The following is a 16,719-nucleotide window of genomic DNA, read 5'->3' as shown; positions in this document are numbered from 1 at the left end:
TAGGGGGAAGAATTAGATCTACACCTCATTGCTGCCTCCTTGTCTCGTCCCTTACCTATTGCTTATAAAGAATTGAGTGTGTTTGGGTGACCATATGGTGTCAGAACCGTAATCCCCCCTGGCCCCACCTTCAAAATTCCAGATTAAGCCAGAAGTTTGATTGGTAAAATAGCAAGATTATGTTGTAGTGCTGTACACAGTGGCAGTTTTAATAAAATAAAATACTAAAGTTACAACTCAGTAGCACCATTACAAAAGCTCCTGCAAAAAATGACGCTGCCTTCTTGAACTGGTGTCCTAGCTGGAGACTGGCACTTAATGCAATAATCGATAGTAATAAAATAAACTCTCTTTACTTGAAATTTTTGAAATGGCCACCTCTAGGAAAGCTAAAATTAAACTTGGAAGAGTGCAGAATAATTTAAAAGTTGAAAGCAAACCAGTTGAAGACACTTCCAGGTAGAGGACGTGTAAAGAAATGGGCATTGTTTGAATCTGGCGCATGTGAGAAAGTCTTATCCCTTTCTTCTGCTTGGAAACAACTCTCCTAGGCCGCTGTTTACTTTTATTCATGAAAGGACTTATTTTATGTGCCGATGGTGCCACGATGTGTCCCATTTTTCTGGGAATGGGTAGCAGGGATCTTCTGCAATCCACCTGGCTAGTTACTAGGAGGAGTCCTGCCTTCAGGTGTCAATGAGTAGGCTGAGCACGGAGCGGATTTTGCAGGCAAACCATCGCCTGAGGGGACAAAAGTATTGATAATGGAATTGTTCAAACTCAGGGGTCTGGCGAATATCACGGAAAAAGGCAATGTCAAGGTCAGACTCGGTAAGGATGATCAGGAGGAGGAGCAAAACAAAGAGGAGCCCACCAGTCACAAGGAGCAATCGGAGGACACTGAAAACAAACTTATTCACCTGTTCTGCTTGGGCTCCGCCACCGCTGCCCACACCCTGGCACAAGGCTCGGAGCTCCCTCCCCAGCTCCTCAGCCTCGGCCACCGTGGGCGTGTTGGCCTCAGACTCCTTTTCTTCCTCTATGCTGCAAGGGGCTCCGTTGATCTGCCTGGAGAGCAGCATCAGCTCAAGGCTCTGCTCAGCTACCGGCGTGGGAAGGACGCTGTCCGAGGGACTGTAGATCTCATCCGAAATGATGGTCACACGCTCGGTGCTCTCAGCCCGGTAGGCCCGTGAATGCGACAGGAAGGCATCGCTGTGGGAGGCTGACCGTACCGGGGTGGAGTGGGCACTGTCCCGCAAACACTCGAGCCCTGGAGAGAGGGAGGGAGAGAGAGAGAGGAAGAAAGGGGCTGGCTATGGAGAAAGATGAGGGGAGTCGCCAACGCATTAGACAGTCTCGGCACGGAGACACGGAAGTTGGGCTTTCAATATTTACCTTGATAAAATACTGTTTATCCCAAGATCAAGATGTTGCTGTAAATTGAGCATGGAAGTGAGAGCTATAATCTGGCCAGGTTCAGAAGAATCCTGGAGGAAGTTAACCTTCCCCAACCTAATTCAAAACATTCCTTAGATTCCTCTTCAGAGATTCTGAATGCCAAAAATTCAAGCACAATGCAGGCTTGTGCCTTTTAGTGGTTTGGTGGAAATCAGTTGCATATTCCCAAAATCTGAAGCTCCAAAAATTCCCCATCTGTATGGTAAGCAAATTTAGGGCACATTTGTGAACACCTGGAGTCTTCCCTGTCGCCACACTGAGCAGGCTGACAACATCTCTGAAGACTTTCACTTCAAAGGCTTGTTCTGTCCTGGCCCAGAGAGCAGACCTAGATCTCATGGCCTTAAATTACAGGTAGATTTTGGTTGGAAACGTTTTGATGAAAGGAGCGAGTCAACAATGGAACCAATTAGTTGCGTGTTTTAGGAGGAGGGCTGTTATTTGCTGGGCAGCCATGTCTGTAAGGCTAGGTAGTCTACAAAGCCTCTCTGCAGCACCTCTATGATAGAACTGGTCACATAAGAAAAGCAGGCCAAAGGGGGGTGGGCATCTGGTCCAGAATCCTGTTCTCATAGTATCCAACCAGATGCCTGTTAAGAGACACCTGAAAATAGGACCTGTGTGCAACAGCAGCACTTATCTCATTTGTGATTCCCAGCAACTAGTTTTCAGTGAATTTGCAGCAGCTCAGACTGCCCTTTTAAGTTCAAGGTTTTTAAATTCTTCTACTCTTTAGTTAGGCCTATTATGTTAGTGGCACAGTACAGTGAGAAATTTTATTTAAAAGGCTCAATCTTGCAAAGGATTTTGTCTTCTCCCATTAAGATGTAGGGGGCAAAGCATTTGTAGCCAGCACACAGCATTCTAAAACCATACACCAGCAGAATAACAATGCTTGGAGTTGTCCAACCCTTCCTACGAAAATTAGCATAAGTGCATATGAAACGGGTCTCCTGTCCTTGCGTTCCATAAATCACTTGAGACAGCTCCCTCCCAATTTGGCCACAAGAGGGTGATACAGCACATATGAAAAGGACTCCATGGAAAGGCAAACCTGGCATTTGTGAATGTTTCCTTCATTAAGACTGAAACCAAACCACAGATTTAAAATACACTCCCCACCCCCAGTAACTATAGTAGTTCCATAAAATATACTCAGATTCCATTCCGAGAAAGGATTAACAACGGATGAGGAGCTTGTAGCACACACACCATCCTAACACCCCGAAGGAGGCGAATGTGCAAATGTGGGCTTTGTTCAGAAGAGAGATTCAATCTGGAGAGTGTGCCGCAAAGCTATACGAAGGCACCATTGTGTCCAGACCTCACCTTCCATGATAGAGATGTGCACAGCTCTCCTTCGGGTCCTGGGGACGCTGCTGAGCCGTGGTCCGTGAGTGATGGAAGGACAGCTACGGCTAGGAACCAGCCCTGCCCTACAGAAAGGAAGCACACAAAATGGTGTTCGGAATGCAGCCGGTGTCAGAGGCGAGCCTCCTTAAGATTATGAGCCAAACCCAGGAAATGGCCCCTTCCAGAAAATGCAGGGGTAGAGCTGGAAAACGCATCTGAGGTGGATTTTGCAACTAGCAAAGGAAGAGAGTCTGCTTATACTGACTCAGACCACTGGTTCATTTAGGCCAGGACTATCAACACCAGGGGTCAGCAACCTAAGACCCATGGGCCGGAAGCAGCCCGCGGAGGTCGTTTGACCGGCCCATGAGCCGCCCCCAAACGGAGTTGCCTGCTCGCGTGCTGTGGGCGCGCACATGATCTGGCCCACGGAGGGATCTCCGCAGGACTGATCTGGCCCAGGCAAGATAAATATTGCCGACCCTTGATCTACATTGACTGGTGGCAATGGCTCACCAGCCCAACCTGGAGATTGAACATGGGACTTTCTGGATGCTTTGCTACTGAGCTATGGATCTTCCCCAATGGGGAAGAGACATGGGGAAGCTGTGCCCCCATTTGTTATTGAACTTCCACCAGCTGCAGCCAGCGTGGCTTCTCCCAGGGGAGCCCACAGCTTGTTTTCCAAGCTGCCTTTGCTGAGCCTTACCTGTGTATTTCTGGAGGCTCCCTCTTGATCTTGGCACTAGACTCCATCACTTCTTTCGCAACTCGGCCACTGAAAGTGGTTGGAGAACAGAAGCCGTGACAATAGCAGAAACCACCCTCCCTCCCTCCAGAGATTCTGCTAGCAACTCTTGCCTGCTCTAGACACAGGAATCAGACTTGCTTGAAGCTCAAATTTTACTTTGAAATGTTACGTTGTTTTCCTTCCCTTGTTGCATGGCCTTGGCTGCAGAACTTACCTTGCCGCCTATTAATTGGCTTTTGCTTCTTGGCTGTGCATAGAAGCAGAATTTGGCCCAGCTACAGCAGTCCTTTTATTTCAGATTTTTACTTACTGTATTTATATTCCACCTTTCCTCAAGGAAAGGCTAGGAACCATGATCCCTAGCTAGCAAAACCAGTGGTCAGGGATGATGGGAATTGTAGTCTCAAAACATCTGGAGGGCCGAGGTTGAGGAAGCCTGCTCTATAACCACTACACCTCACATTTAAATTCTGGCATACAACAAAACAGCTCACTCAGAAAACAAAGGGGAAGGCACCTCTTGAATCCTTGCATTATATTGGGAGGAACCCAAATCAGATGAGCAGCCTAGACTTAGGGAGGGATCCAACCTCACCCCCTTCGAGTTGTTTAGTCAGCACCAGCATTTTAACTTGCCTGATGAAATGATACCCACCACAACCCCATGTGCTGTTCTGGGGTTTCTCCCAACCTCCCCCCACAGCAAGTTGTGGGGCAGGGAGAGGAGAGAGGAAGAGAAGCCCTGCTGAGCTAGAAGGAGCTCCTGTTGCACTGGCAGGGCCAGTTACTTAGATCATGCCCAATAATTTTATTTCAAATTCAACACAGCTGAACTTATAATGGACTCGTTTCTCAAGCCACACAGAGGAAGCATCCAAGAACATACCGTACCCAGTAACTGCTACTTACGGTCATTATTTACCTGTATCGGAACCGACTCCCTTTGAAAAATAGGTTACTGCTGGACACAGTGCGGACTTGGCTTGACTTCTCCAACCTGAAACAAAAAAGCAGGCATTGGCAGAAGGCCTGTAACTTGGGTTTTGGCAGCATTCTGCTAGCAGACTTTGTTGGAAATGATGTCAAAGCTCCTGCTCTGAGAGCAGGTAGAGAGATACTTTCTGGTTTTCAAGAAGCCCCTGTGCTCCCCTCGGTTTGGTACCCCTGCCAGTGACCAAGTTGAACATTTTAATTCAGCATCTCGACTTCCTCCCGAAGCTGCTCTTGATCCCCCCCCCTTTTTTGCATTCCAAGTCAAAATGAATGGTCTGACATTAGAAAATAAAAAGATCCTGCCGGATCAGGCCAACAACCCCATCTAGTCCAGCATCCTGCAGCCCACAGTGGCCATCCAGAACCAAATGCCCCAATGGGAAACTCCCAAAGAGGACCTAACAGCAACTTCCCGCTCCTGGGGATCCCAGCAACTGGCATTCAGGAGCATTGCCGCTTCCAAGTGTGGAGGCAGAGCACAGCCATCATGGCTGGTAGCTACTGCACTTGTTGCCCACCCTGCAATGCCTCTGTGTGAATTTCAGACTCACAGCCCAGAGAGTGAGGTAACTTAGCTGCAGAAGAGAAAGAGGTGCAAACTGATAGCTAGGAATCATGGGAGTTGTAGGCCAAAACATCTGGAGGGCCGAAGTTTGGGGATGCCTGATATAGAGTGATAAAGCAGATGCAAGTGTCTCACTCTGAGATTCACAATGGAACATTATCAGCTAGACAAAACATTCCACCCAATCTTCCTCACCTATAAGTAACTGGGAGTGCACAGGAGGCTCGGGGTTGACACCTCACTGCTACCTCACTGCTGGAGCCGATCAGCAATCCCAACACTGGTTGGGCTACTTCACTAGGAGGAGGAATGGGCTTGCTTTTTGGATAAGGCTACGGGTTCTGGCTGCTTCCACACTGCCACTATTTTGCAGGTACACAAGTAAATTTTGGTCATGTAATTAAAGTAGATTTTGTGCTGTCTAGCCTAGCCTAGAATCTTTAGGAGGGGTGCTTTGGGTGAGGCACTGGTTCTGTATAGAGGGGATCAAGGATAGAACAGAGCGGTCTTAATTGCATCCATCATCTGGTTTCTGGGGATGCATAAGCAGAAGACAATGTACTGTACCAGTGCTGCTATTCATCTGGAAAAGAAGCAAAAAGATTTGTGAAGCAAAACGGCAGCTGTGCTTCATGTTAATATAATGAGAAATGAGACGGCCTGATTGCAGCTTACCCAAACAGAACAAAGCAGCACACATTTTCTTGCAGCCCACCGACTACAAGGAAGCACACTAGAGAAAGCAACCTTCTATTTTATAAGCAAAACACCAATTTAGAGGGGGAGAACAAAGTATTCTGTTTGGAGGCTACCAGAGATGGAACGCCTCTTCACAAATAGTCCGTGTTTCTGGCCCATTGTTCCTTAGCTACTTCTCAAGCTGGCTGTTCAGTTGCTGGTCAGAAACTTTCTGGGGCCAAGATATTCTTGTAACGCCCAGTCAGCCTCCACCTTGTCCTAGATCCAAACTGCAGCTAAAAGTGGGGTGGCCCAGGCAGAAGTGAAAAGGAAGCTGGCAGGAAAGCAGCCCTGATCCCTTCCTGCAAGTAGCTTTGTTGTTGTTTTTTTGCAGAAAGGAGGGTGGGGGCAATCCAGATTCAGAGCAGCCCCCACACGCATACACACAGTTTGCCCAGGCATGTTTCCACATCCACACCCGACACCATCAGCGGCTGCTGGGAATGATCACACCTGCCCCACGGACAAAATTCATCCTGGGGGAATTTATTTCATGCTTACTTATAAAAGGCTTGATTTTCAATCCCACATTTCCAGAGGTGCTTGCAGGCTTCAGGAGTTGGAGCAAAATATGTCAGAACAATTTTCTTTTCCTATAGAAAGCCCAGGGGGGAAAAACCCGTGAGGTTAATTCACAAGCTTGGTTCACAGACAGCATGCTCAGTGAGCTAGCTTTAAATGCAAATGGCCCGAATGCTATTTGAACGGAAGAAGGATGGGAAAGCAATTTCCCTGAAGGAGTTTTGGGTTTGCTTTCCATAAATAAATATAGGTGGCTCTATAAGCAGCATCACACTCTGCAAAACCTGGAAGCTGCTCAGGATAAGATGGCAATAGCATACACTACAAGTGGTGGTGCGATTTTTACCTGGGTCGCATAAACAGTGGATGAGATTGCAATACTATTTGTGAGGAGTCTTGCACAAAAGGCTCCGGCTGTTTTGTTTCCACTGTCAGAAATGATGGCAGGATTCGACTTTCCTCCTGGCAACACCAACAATGCTACCTTTGCAAATGCACCTGACCCTTAAGGATACCTAATAGAAGTTATTATAAGGCCAGTAAGTATTAGATTGAGCATCCTTAAACTTAGCCATGCCGCTCAATATATGTGGTGCTTCAGGATAGAGTGTGGCCAGAAACAGAGTCAGGAATCCTAAACATTGCATCTCTCTTGGAACAGAGGCAAAAGCTATACCTACACAGTTACGGCGGCAGAAGAAGGTACTCACCTCTTTCTGACTTACATATAAATAGAACGTCTTGCCTTCGAATTTCAGTTTTGTCACTTCGTTCCTACAAGCACAAAAAAGGCACTTGTGTAAACCAGGGGATGCAGCCTACCTCCCATCGCACAGCATTATGAATGCAGAGCCTACACACAGCGTGGAATAGATTCCGGCAAGATGCAGAAATTGAAAACCAAATTGTTTGCATGAAACGCAAAGTCAATAAACAAAATGTTTTAGAGGGCAGCAGTTGCAGGAGTTTCAAGTCCAACATTTGCAGTTCATCCAAAGTGTAACACGGTTAGAGAAGAGGACTCCTGGCTCAAAAACAGTGGCTGAGGTGAGAGGAATCTCAGCGCAAAAAGGTGAGTCTTAAGTGGGGGGTGTCCAGGAGCCACCTTGCAAACTTTTGTTTTATAAAACGGGTGCATATCTGGATGAGAATACCAAATGTAAGATAACCACACTTAGCTGATGAGGCCAAAATCTGAGATACAGCAAAAGGATGAGCAACAATGCGACCAGGTCTGGAGCAGGGTCTGGAGGGGCTTTTAGGTGACTGTGCCAATAAACATGGACAATGCAGTTCAATGCAGACAGATGTACAAAATAATACATTTTGGGGCAACAAACCAAATATTGAGAGTACAGATTACATGGAACAGTCATGCAGCGTACTGACCAGGAAAGGGGTTTAGGGGTTATTGTAGAAAAATCCTTGAAGCCATCAGCCCAGTGTGTGGCTGCAGTAAAAAAGGCAAACAGGATACTGGGGTACATCAACAACGGGATACAATACAAAGCAAGAGAAGAAGAAGAAGAAGTGACACTAGCTACATTGTATGGACCAGATCACAGCTCTACTTCTTGTGCCCTGAGCAACGGGGTAAGGGGGTGGGGTGGGGAAAGAGGCTCTCGTGCCCCTTGTGAGGATGGGAGGAGTCCCCAACAGGAATGGCGGGGTGTGTGTGGGGAATGTCATTCTTTTCTGCACCTGGAAAATTAGGAGAGATTATCCAGTATGGAAAACCTACAGGGGCTTTTTTTGCAGGGGACAGATTCTCTGATTAGCTATGGGCGTTCTGTACAAAACACCATGGATCATGCTTTCTTACAAGGTAGGTGGATGAAATACTATCTCATCGGAGGAGAAGGAGGGCAGGAACAACAATCTTGCATCACTGCATGGCCATATATTTTTTTGCATGGCAACAGTAGGATTGGAGGCCCAGGTGAAAACCAGTTCATAAAGACATCAGAGCTAATAGGTGAACAATCTGTCTTGGGAATTCCAGATGAAGCATTTTGCATATTTAAAAAACTACAGAAATAATCACAAAGGAAAGATCTCAAGGAAATGAACAGTATTGTGCATTATTGAGTTGCTCCCAGGAATGCTCCTCCTCCTATGTATTGCACTGCCCAGCTGTCTACCTTTGGGGCAAGGACAGTTTTCAGGGTGTCTTGTCCTTTGTAAGGAGATAGATTTGACCCTGGTGAGTAAACGATTACTTTGGAAATACAGTGGTACCTCTACTTACGAATTTAATGCGTTCCGAACACACATTTGTAAGTCGAAAAAATTTGTAAGTCGAATCCCATAGGAATGCATTGGGAGAAAAAATTCGTAAGTCGAAGCAACCCTATCTAAAAATTCATAAGTAGAAAAAATCCTAACTAAACCGCATCCAAGATGGCGGACGGAGCTCCATTTGTAAGTAGAAAAATTCGTAAGTAGAGTTATTCTTAAGTAGAGGTACCACTGTAAAGGTAAAGGGGCCCCTGACCATCAGGTCCAGTCATGTCCGACTCTGGGGTTGCGGCGCTCATCTCGCTCTATAGGCCGAGGGAGCCGGCGTTTGTCCGCAGACAGCTTCCGGGTCATGTGGCATGACAAAGTTGCTTCTGGCGAACCAGAGCAGCACACAGAAACGCCGTTTACCTTCCCGCCGGAGCAGTCCCTATTTATCTACTTGCACTTTGATGTGCTTTCGAACTGCTAGGTGGGCAGGAGCTGGGACCAAGCAACGGGAGCTCACCCCGTTGCAGGGATTCGAACCGCCGACCTTCTGATCAGCAAGCCCTAGACTCTGTGGATTAACCCACAGTGCCACCTGGGTCCCTTTGGAAATAGCCACTGGCAATTTCAGAGATAACTAAACACCTGGGCAACTCGGGGCCTCAGAACCCATCGACCAGGTCCCCAATTACCAGGAACTCTCTTAGGGAAACATAATATGCTTTCAATAACCAAGGAACACAAATCCTTGGGTTGTGTCCACTGACTGCCAAAGCACATTCCCTCCAGCAGCTAAAATGCAATGCCCACAATCTTTAACCAAGGGGATAAATTCTGGGAAGGATAACTGGTGGAGGGTGGGGGATCCTAAGGCAAAAAGAACAAGTAGGCTTGGGTTTTGCAGAATGACAAGATTTTGGCTTTTCCAAAAATGAAGTGTTGCTGCAGCTCTGAGAGCAATAATTTGGTGCTAATAGGACACAGATTGGGCAGATGTCCCAAGTGCTGCACACTAATGGCTTGCCTAAAGCTTTTCCTGGAACAAAATGCCTAGCAGCCATTCTCACTGGCCATAATAAAGTCTGGAGCTACAGTGTGTAGCTCAAGGCCAAAACCAGCTTCCAGGGTTGCAGACAGCCCTCCACAACCTCATTGCACAAGGACGCCAGGACTCTTTCAGGTATAGCAGATTGCCAGTTGCCTAGGTGTGAAACTGCACATAGCTGGTTATTTACCTGTCACTGAAATACTTAACGTGGTCATCTGTGCACTCACAGCCTAACCTCGTTCCCTACTACAGGTCCTCTGACTTTAGAGTGGGTGCCTTGCAAGGAAATGGGTGGGAAGGTGCTAATCCTGCCCCTCTTGATATACGTGCACATATCAAAAAGTCCTGGCGCTCCAACTCCCTGAAAAGAGCTTTGGGATGTTCCTAGAGAATGACACAGGGCAAGTGAGGAGCCCAGAGAGCGGTGTGACTGCACAGGTGACCACTCAACACTAGACTGAGAGAAGTTTCAGAAATTCAAAGCCGCACTTCTGAAAATGCCCCAGATTTTTCAGAGCAAAATGCTTGTACACTATGTGTAAAATTAATAGTACCCTTTACATCTCCGCTGTCACAATAAAAAGGCTGACTTGTCACATTGTCTCATATCCGGCTGACTGTCCATTTAATTTTAACCACATGATCCCCAAGAAGGACACCTGCCAAACTGCAAGGGGACCCAACAGCTACCCTTGGGGAACAGGTGGATCCATGGCAAGTGTCTTCCAATATAATCAGGACTTGAGGGAGTCCATCAGAAACACTGCTGTCCAGTAGAAGCAGGTGGGACCAAAACCTGCTACCGTATTGGCCCGAATATAAGCCCCCAAATGCCGACCATGAAAAGTTAAAGTGAAGCTTAAAATTGGCTGAAACATACATACAGTAAAACGGAACATTTGCCATTTATGGGTGTAAGTGTCTGCAGAATTTAAAGGGAGCAGCTTATATTTGGGTATTCTCTCTCTCTCTCTGCCCCCCCCCCCTTGAATTTTAAAGGTGCGGCTTATTTGCAGGTGTGGCTTATATTCAAGCCAATACGGTATACCTGAAATTATTTCCTTAAATTTAAGGTATCACCCCCCACCGCCACTCCCATCTAAGTCAGCTTCCTACCCTCTGCATCTATTGCATTGTTTAGCAGGAAACAGCTGCATGCTGGGTTGCTAAGTATTTGTGCCCAGTGGAAACTGGTCCGTCCATGTAGAGCAAAAGCAGTAGCATGCCTCTCCTCCCACACATGTTCTGGGGACTGTAGTTCCAGCCCCGATTCACCATTTTTAAAGTTCTCAGTTGCAGTCTCCACTAAGTGAAATGCAAATGGTACTTGTCTGGGACAAGAATTAGACAAACTGTGTGTTTGTGTATGAGTGTGAGTTCCAGCTCAGAAAGTCCTACCCACATCATGTGTGAATAGAAGCTGTAGAATTTAGTCGTGGGTTCCAGGAGAATGAATGGATGCTAAATCTGACTAGAATAGGAAGCAAGGAAGACTCAAAACCTGAAGCTCCCACCCCCACATTAGAAGCCATGCCCTGTCAAAACACATCAGTTGGGCTGTGAAGAGTTTCCAGACTCTGGACAAAAGGGGCAGGGCAGAGCAAAAGTGGGATGCCAAGCCAACTAGAAGGTCAGATCCTGTCTTAGTCAGCGGGTCTCTGTCCTGCACCAAAGGGGGTAAATGAGGGGCAATAGGGTGATATCAGAGAAAGCTTCCATTGCCACCCAAAAAGGAATGGTAGAACTGGAGGTTCCAGAGCAGAACTCACCATTTGATGAAGTGGACTCGCTTGTTTCCTTGCAGGACAACAAACCCAAACGGGGTGAAGGCCAAAAAAGCAGCATTCCCAGACACATCCTGCAAGAGAGCAATAACTTCTCGTCACACAGCGCAGAGCCAGTAAGGCTTGCAGGACAACCTCCACTCGCATCTACTGGCACAAGAAGCTGTTGTGTAGGAAAGAGCTGACAAGAGGCCTGTGGTGTGAAAATCTCATTTTTCAGCAGCAGGGAAATGAATCGGACAAAAGCAGATTCCACGACTCTCCTCTTGAACATGCGGAGGAGTGGCAAGTTCATCACCTGCCCTTTCAGAAGATTTTACACCCTCAGTGCCTTGGATCGTGTTCCTGGTTTCAAAAATGACTTTGCCCATCATCTCTTCACATAATTTACTGTATATATAGGTCATATTCTTTGTTCCCTCCAGCCCAGCCAGCCAAGGATACTGCCCCAAAGTCTAATAACCTCTTGACCACCCTGGAGACAAGTTAATTGCTCTGTTTTTAATAGTTAGAACCTCGCTGGAGGTTTTCATACAGAGGTTGGATGGCCATCTGTCAGGAATTCTTTATCTGCGTTTCCTGCATTGAAGCATGGGGTTGGATCAGTTGACCCTCGGGGTTCCTTTCAACTCTGCAATTTTATTATTCTGTCTCTTGCAAGCCCCTTTTTGTTCTGATGTCTCTCTAGCCATGAGGTACACCTCTTAAGGCAGGCTGGATATTTCACACAGGGCCAGCCCAAGAGATTTTGCCACCTGAGGCAAGGACAAAATGGCGCTTTCCTCAACCCCAAGCAGGAAAGCCAACCACTCAGGTAGTTGACCTTTACTTCGATGTTGGCAACAGGGCATGAGAGTGCCACGTGGCACACATCCCTGCAGCGTTTGCCACCCAAGGCAGCTGCCTCCCTTTCCCTCATAGTAGGACTGGCTCTGGATGGAGACATTATTGGGAGCAACCTCAGCCGTTGTCAGAGAAGAACTGGGGCCTCCCTGAGGCTTTCCCTCCAGCTCACCCACTTGCTTGAAGGATGGAGATTGTTACAGGACAAACCCCCTGGCTTGGAGGTGGGCACTTCTCTGTGGCCTCTCATTAGCAGGCATGGCCGGGTAGTATGGGAGACACCCAATTCCTCAGGCTGAGAGGAAGGTGCCCACAAGGGTTCTGCAGGCTCTTTCCTGCCAGCTCCAGATTCATTCATACTCCTGACAACCAGCCTCCTTGGTCCCAGTATCAGGATGAGGAGCCTGGTCCAGCTCTTCAGATGTTGGCACAGTAAGCCTCAGACTTGGCCCATCCACTCGCCTCTGGCTCCAGGGCCAGGACCCCACAGGGGTTGTGAGATCAAAAGACTGGCTAGGAAGAAAGCTTTGAAAAATAAACTGTGATGCGAGAATTCGTATTGTCAGGCTTGTTAGTTGGCTAAAGTGTATTCTGACCCTAGCAGTTGTTTTGGAATGCACCCAATTATTTCATAAGACACCTGATTATCTTCCTGCAATGGGAGAAACTGAGGCTCTTATACGTTACCTTTTCAAATGCTGAAATTATGTATGAATTAGAACTAAATTTCTAGCACCATTTGCTATCAAGGTGAGGAAGATGGGCCAGACCTTCAAAACATTAGCTTTTTTTCTTAGCAAACGGGTTTCTAGAAGTACCTCTTTAAACCAGCAGCTTCTGCAGCTTTTACTGAATTTCACGCCACAAAAATCTTCCTATGATCATGGTAGTGACTGTTTGTCCTATCTCTTGCCTATTGCAACACTCTGCAAAGAGATGGTTCCATTAATAATCATTTAATGTACTGCATTTTCTCATCTTTCTAGTGACCTGTGGCCAATACAGAAATGAAAATGAATGGAAAATTTAGATTCCTTGAAGTTGACTCATCTGTCTTTTGCAAGGGAATTCCTCCACGGACACGTAAATAGTGTGTGTGTGTGTGTGTGTGTGTGTGTGTGTGTGTGTGTGTGTGTTTTGCAGTGTGTGTGTGTTGGGGGGAATTCTGCTAGAATCAGACCAGTGCAGCTTCCAGCATGCCAGGGAGCAAGTTGGTTTGATGGCGATCCTCGGGGCTTGCTGCATTGGAGCACACAGTCTACCAAGCACAGACCCCACCTCCAGGGCTGACAAGGGGAGTGTGTATTGTTGGGGGGGAGAAACTGGTACAAATTACTGGGGCCCAGCAGTCTGGAAGGGGGCCCAACTATCTTGAATATGTTTTATGCAATTCTTAACAAAATACATATTTCGTGTTCAATGCATGCACAATTCTAAATAGCGCCTTTGCAAACTTCTGTTGTGACCTGAGCATTTCTGACTCTCTACAAACATTTGGACTTTGACCGTAGCCTCATCTTATTAAACGCAGTCACATTCGTATGTTTTCATGTGCAAGTACAACAAAGTTGTTGTGTGGTGCTCATTGTGTTGCGTTGCATGTACAAGTTTAACGTTCAAAGTGTCTGGTTAGTTCAGCAACGATGGTCTGGGTAATTCTGTTATTGATAATAGTCATTAAGATCTTAATATTTTCAACAGACACAACTATTACCATATTATTAACATAAAAATGAGGTCACACTTTTATTTCACACTCTATGTAAATATTTTTAGCCTGTCTGCCCTTGCTGGGGGGAACCCCACAACCTGCTCTTGGCACCCTTGCCCTCCTCCCCCATTGTGGCAGAACCTGTGGCACCCACTTTGCGTTCATCACATTCCCCCCCCCCTCCCACCTGAACCACAGTCACCTTCCACAGAGAGGCCTGCCAGGGCCCCCTGGGGATAAATTAGTGCTTTGCCCTGCTCAGCCTAATTAAATGAACTGGTAGTTTCTTCCGCAGATGAAGATCGCTCCCTAGGAGGGCAGCAGTAAGAACAGGAAAGGGAGGCATGACACTGGTTAGGGGAAAGTGAAGAGCCATGCAAATTATGACTGTCTTCGTGTCATTGTTAATATTCTGTCCTCAGGCTGATTGCAACCTGTTTTGCTGAATTGTGGGATATTGTAACACTAGACTTCATTGCTGGCTGCCCTGAATGCCTGATCTAAGACCAAAAGCAACATCCACCGAGCATAGAAGTTTTACAAAACCATCTCATCGCAAGTCGAAACTAGAGGGAAAGGGCATCTGCTTTGCATGTGGGACATCCCAGGTCCAGTTCCCAACAGCATCTCCAGGTAAGGTGGAAGAGATTGAAAGATCCCTGCCTGAAACCCTGGAGAGCTGCTGTCAATTGCTATAGATGGTACCGGGTGGGATGGAGGAAGGGTCTGATTCTGCTTAAGGCAGCTTCCTATGGCCTCCAAACTGTCCATGGGCTGGTCTCCATTAGTACCGGGCCTAGGAAGGAAGATGGACTTTCAAAGGAAGATGGATACAGCCACCAAGTTGTGGTTTGTTTTACTCTCTGGTTGCATGGCCAACTGGTATGTGTTTGAAGCAGCTACTTCCTCCGTTACTGACCTGCAAGGCCAGTTTACTTCTAGAAAACAGCTCCGTGCAGAAGTGACTGAAATCCCACAAGAGATCTCCCTAAGGCACCGCCGAGTCTTGGGGAGGTTGCTGCTTTGTACCTTACACGGATGTGGGTCAACTCCATACGTCTCCAGGGTCTGAGCTTTCCTTAAAAAGTTTAACTCTGAAGTAGCTGGTGTCTGACCACTGGAAGAGAGGGGGGGAGGAGAGGGAAATGGGGGCAATCAGCTTGAATCAAAACATGCCCAGTTTACATTCATAGGTAAAGAGACAAAGGCGATGAAGTCGTGTACAAATCGTTGAAATGAAATGGGGGGGGGGAGGAAAAGTTCACATCTTAGCCATATGGTGCCTGTTGAATTTCTGCCTGTCACACAGCTGTTAAAGAACAAGGTGCAACCCTGAGGAAGTCCCAGGGTACCCATCTGGGTCGCTGACCTCTGTCGTCTGCCTGTGGCCTTTCACTTTAGCCAGTGTGGGCCCTGTGCATTGGAAGAATCCTAGAATTGTAGAGTTGGAAAGGACCCAAAGGGTCAACTGAGGAATCCCACCCAAGAGAGTGAGCCCTGCTAGGCCAACTGTGCATCTAAGACCCTCTGGGGCTCAGCACACGGCTGCTGCAAATATGCTTATGCAAACTGGCCTAATTTTCTTTTATAAAACTTTACTTAGGTCTTCCTGTTCTAGTTATTAACAGCTGGATTTATTATGCTGGGATTGTTTGATGGCTTTTACTTCACCGGCACATGGCAACTAATAAACATAATTAATTAATAAATAAATTCCATGCATTTCAGGTATCATCCTGAAACAGGGACAGCTCAGAAGGAGTTGCCTAGGTGGATGGCCACTACCCCATGCACTGACCCCCCCAGGCACACCCCATCTCAGGGCAGATTTGTGTCTGCATGAATTTTCATTGCAGACCTAAGAATGGATTGCGTACCCACCGCCTGCCCCCAAGTAAGGATCCAGACAAAGCACAGAGCTGGAAGGTCACCTGAGCTCAATCTTGTGGATCTCTGCAATCTTCCTTTCCAGCTTTTCTGAATGCTTGGGAAAGAACTGGAACTTGGAGCTGTAGCCCTCAGGGTGCTTTCCGGGGTCATAGTCGCCAATCTCCGCTGAAGGACGAGAGAGAGAGAGAGAGAGAGAGAGAGAGAGAGAGAGGAATCAGCCACAGGCCCAGGCAAGGGCTGCTCTGTTCCCTTTCAGTATATGGAGCAAGTCAAGTCAGAGAGCACTAAATGCCACAGCCTTCCCCAAGCTGGTGCTCTCAAGAAGAGCCTGGCTGGATCAGGCCATTGACCCATCTAATCCAGCATCCTGTTCTCACAGCGGCCAGCCACATGCCTGTGGGAAACTCACAAACAGGATTCGACCACAAGAGCACTCTCCCCTCCTGCGGCTTCCAGAAATTGGTATTCAGAAGCATTGCTGCTTCCAGCTGTGGAGGCAGAACATAACATCCATCATGGCTAGTAGCCATCAATGTGGGACGTATAGGATTCCACCAATCCCTGCTCCGGATGGCAGAACAGCCCAGAAGCAGGAGCCCAAGACAGCAGCCATATGGCATTCCTGTGCACGGTGCCCTTGTAAATGAAATTATGCCATCAGTACTTATCATGGAAAGCAAATGTACCTTGCCAAGAGGCATTACCTTGAAGGATGTAGGCAGCTAACAGAGCGGCGTCTGATGTCTTGCACAGGAGGCGGCCGTGATAGAGATCTCTTTTGATCTGCAAGAAGACGAGATACCTGACAAGAGAACCACAGCAAACAGGGAGTCA

The 16,719-nt window shown here is 47.3% G+C and overlaps 1 protein-coding gene across 3 annotated transcripts in view; it reads right to left on the bottom strand.

Moving 5' to 3' along the window:
* FRMD5 (FERM domain containing 5) overlaps nt 1–16,719 on the bottom strand; it is a 133,824-nt gene continuing 117,105 nt past the window's right edge. The window contains exons 5-15 of one of the 3 annotated variants that reach the window (XM_035131945.2): nt 16,590–16,687; nt 15,927–16,050; nt 15,025–15,112; nt 11,427–11,515; nt 7,094–7,157; nt 6,363–6,454; nt 4,488–4,562; nt 3,524–3,592; nt 2,791–2,897; nt 921–1,273; nt 1–741 (exon numbers count right to left, since the gene is read on the bottom strand). In XM_035131945.2, the coding sequence (XP_034987836.1) occupies nt 694–741; nt 921–1,273; nt 2,791–2,897; nt 3,524–3,592; nt 4,488–4,562; nt 6,363–6,454; nt 7,094–7,157; nt 11,427–11,515; nt 15,025–15,112; nt 15,927–16,050; nt 16,590–16,687 (1,207 nt within the window). In that variant the 3' untranslated portion in view covers nt 1–693. Of the gene's footprint in view, nt 1,274–2,790; nt 2,898–3,523; nt 3,593–4,487; nt 4,563–6,362; nt 6,455–7,093; nt 7,158–11,426; nt 11,516–15,024; nt 15,113–15,926; nt 16,051–16,589; nt 16,688–16,719 lie in introns of all 3 variants that reach the window. The other 2 variants (XM_035131943.2, XM_035131944.2) reach the window with 2 other exon arrangements.

This window comes from Zootoca vivipara, chromosome 14, assembly GCF_963506605.1.
Source record: "Zootoca vivipara chromosome 14, rZooViv1.1, whole genome shotgun sequence".
NCBI classification, from domain to species: Eukaryota; Metazoa; Chordata; class Lepidosauria; order Squamata; family Lacertidae; genus Zootoca; species Zootoca vivipara.
This window is presented reverse-complemented; position numbering and strand designations above follow the sequence as displayed.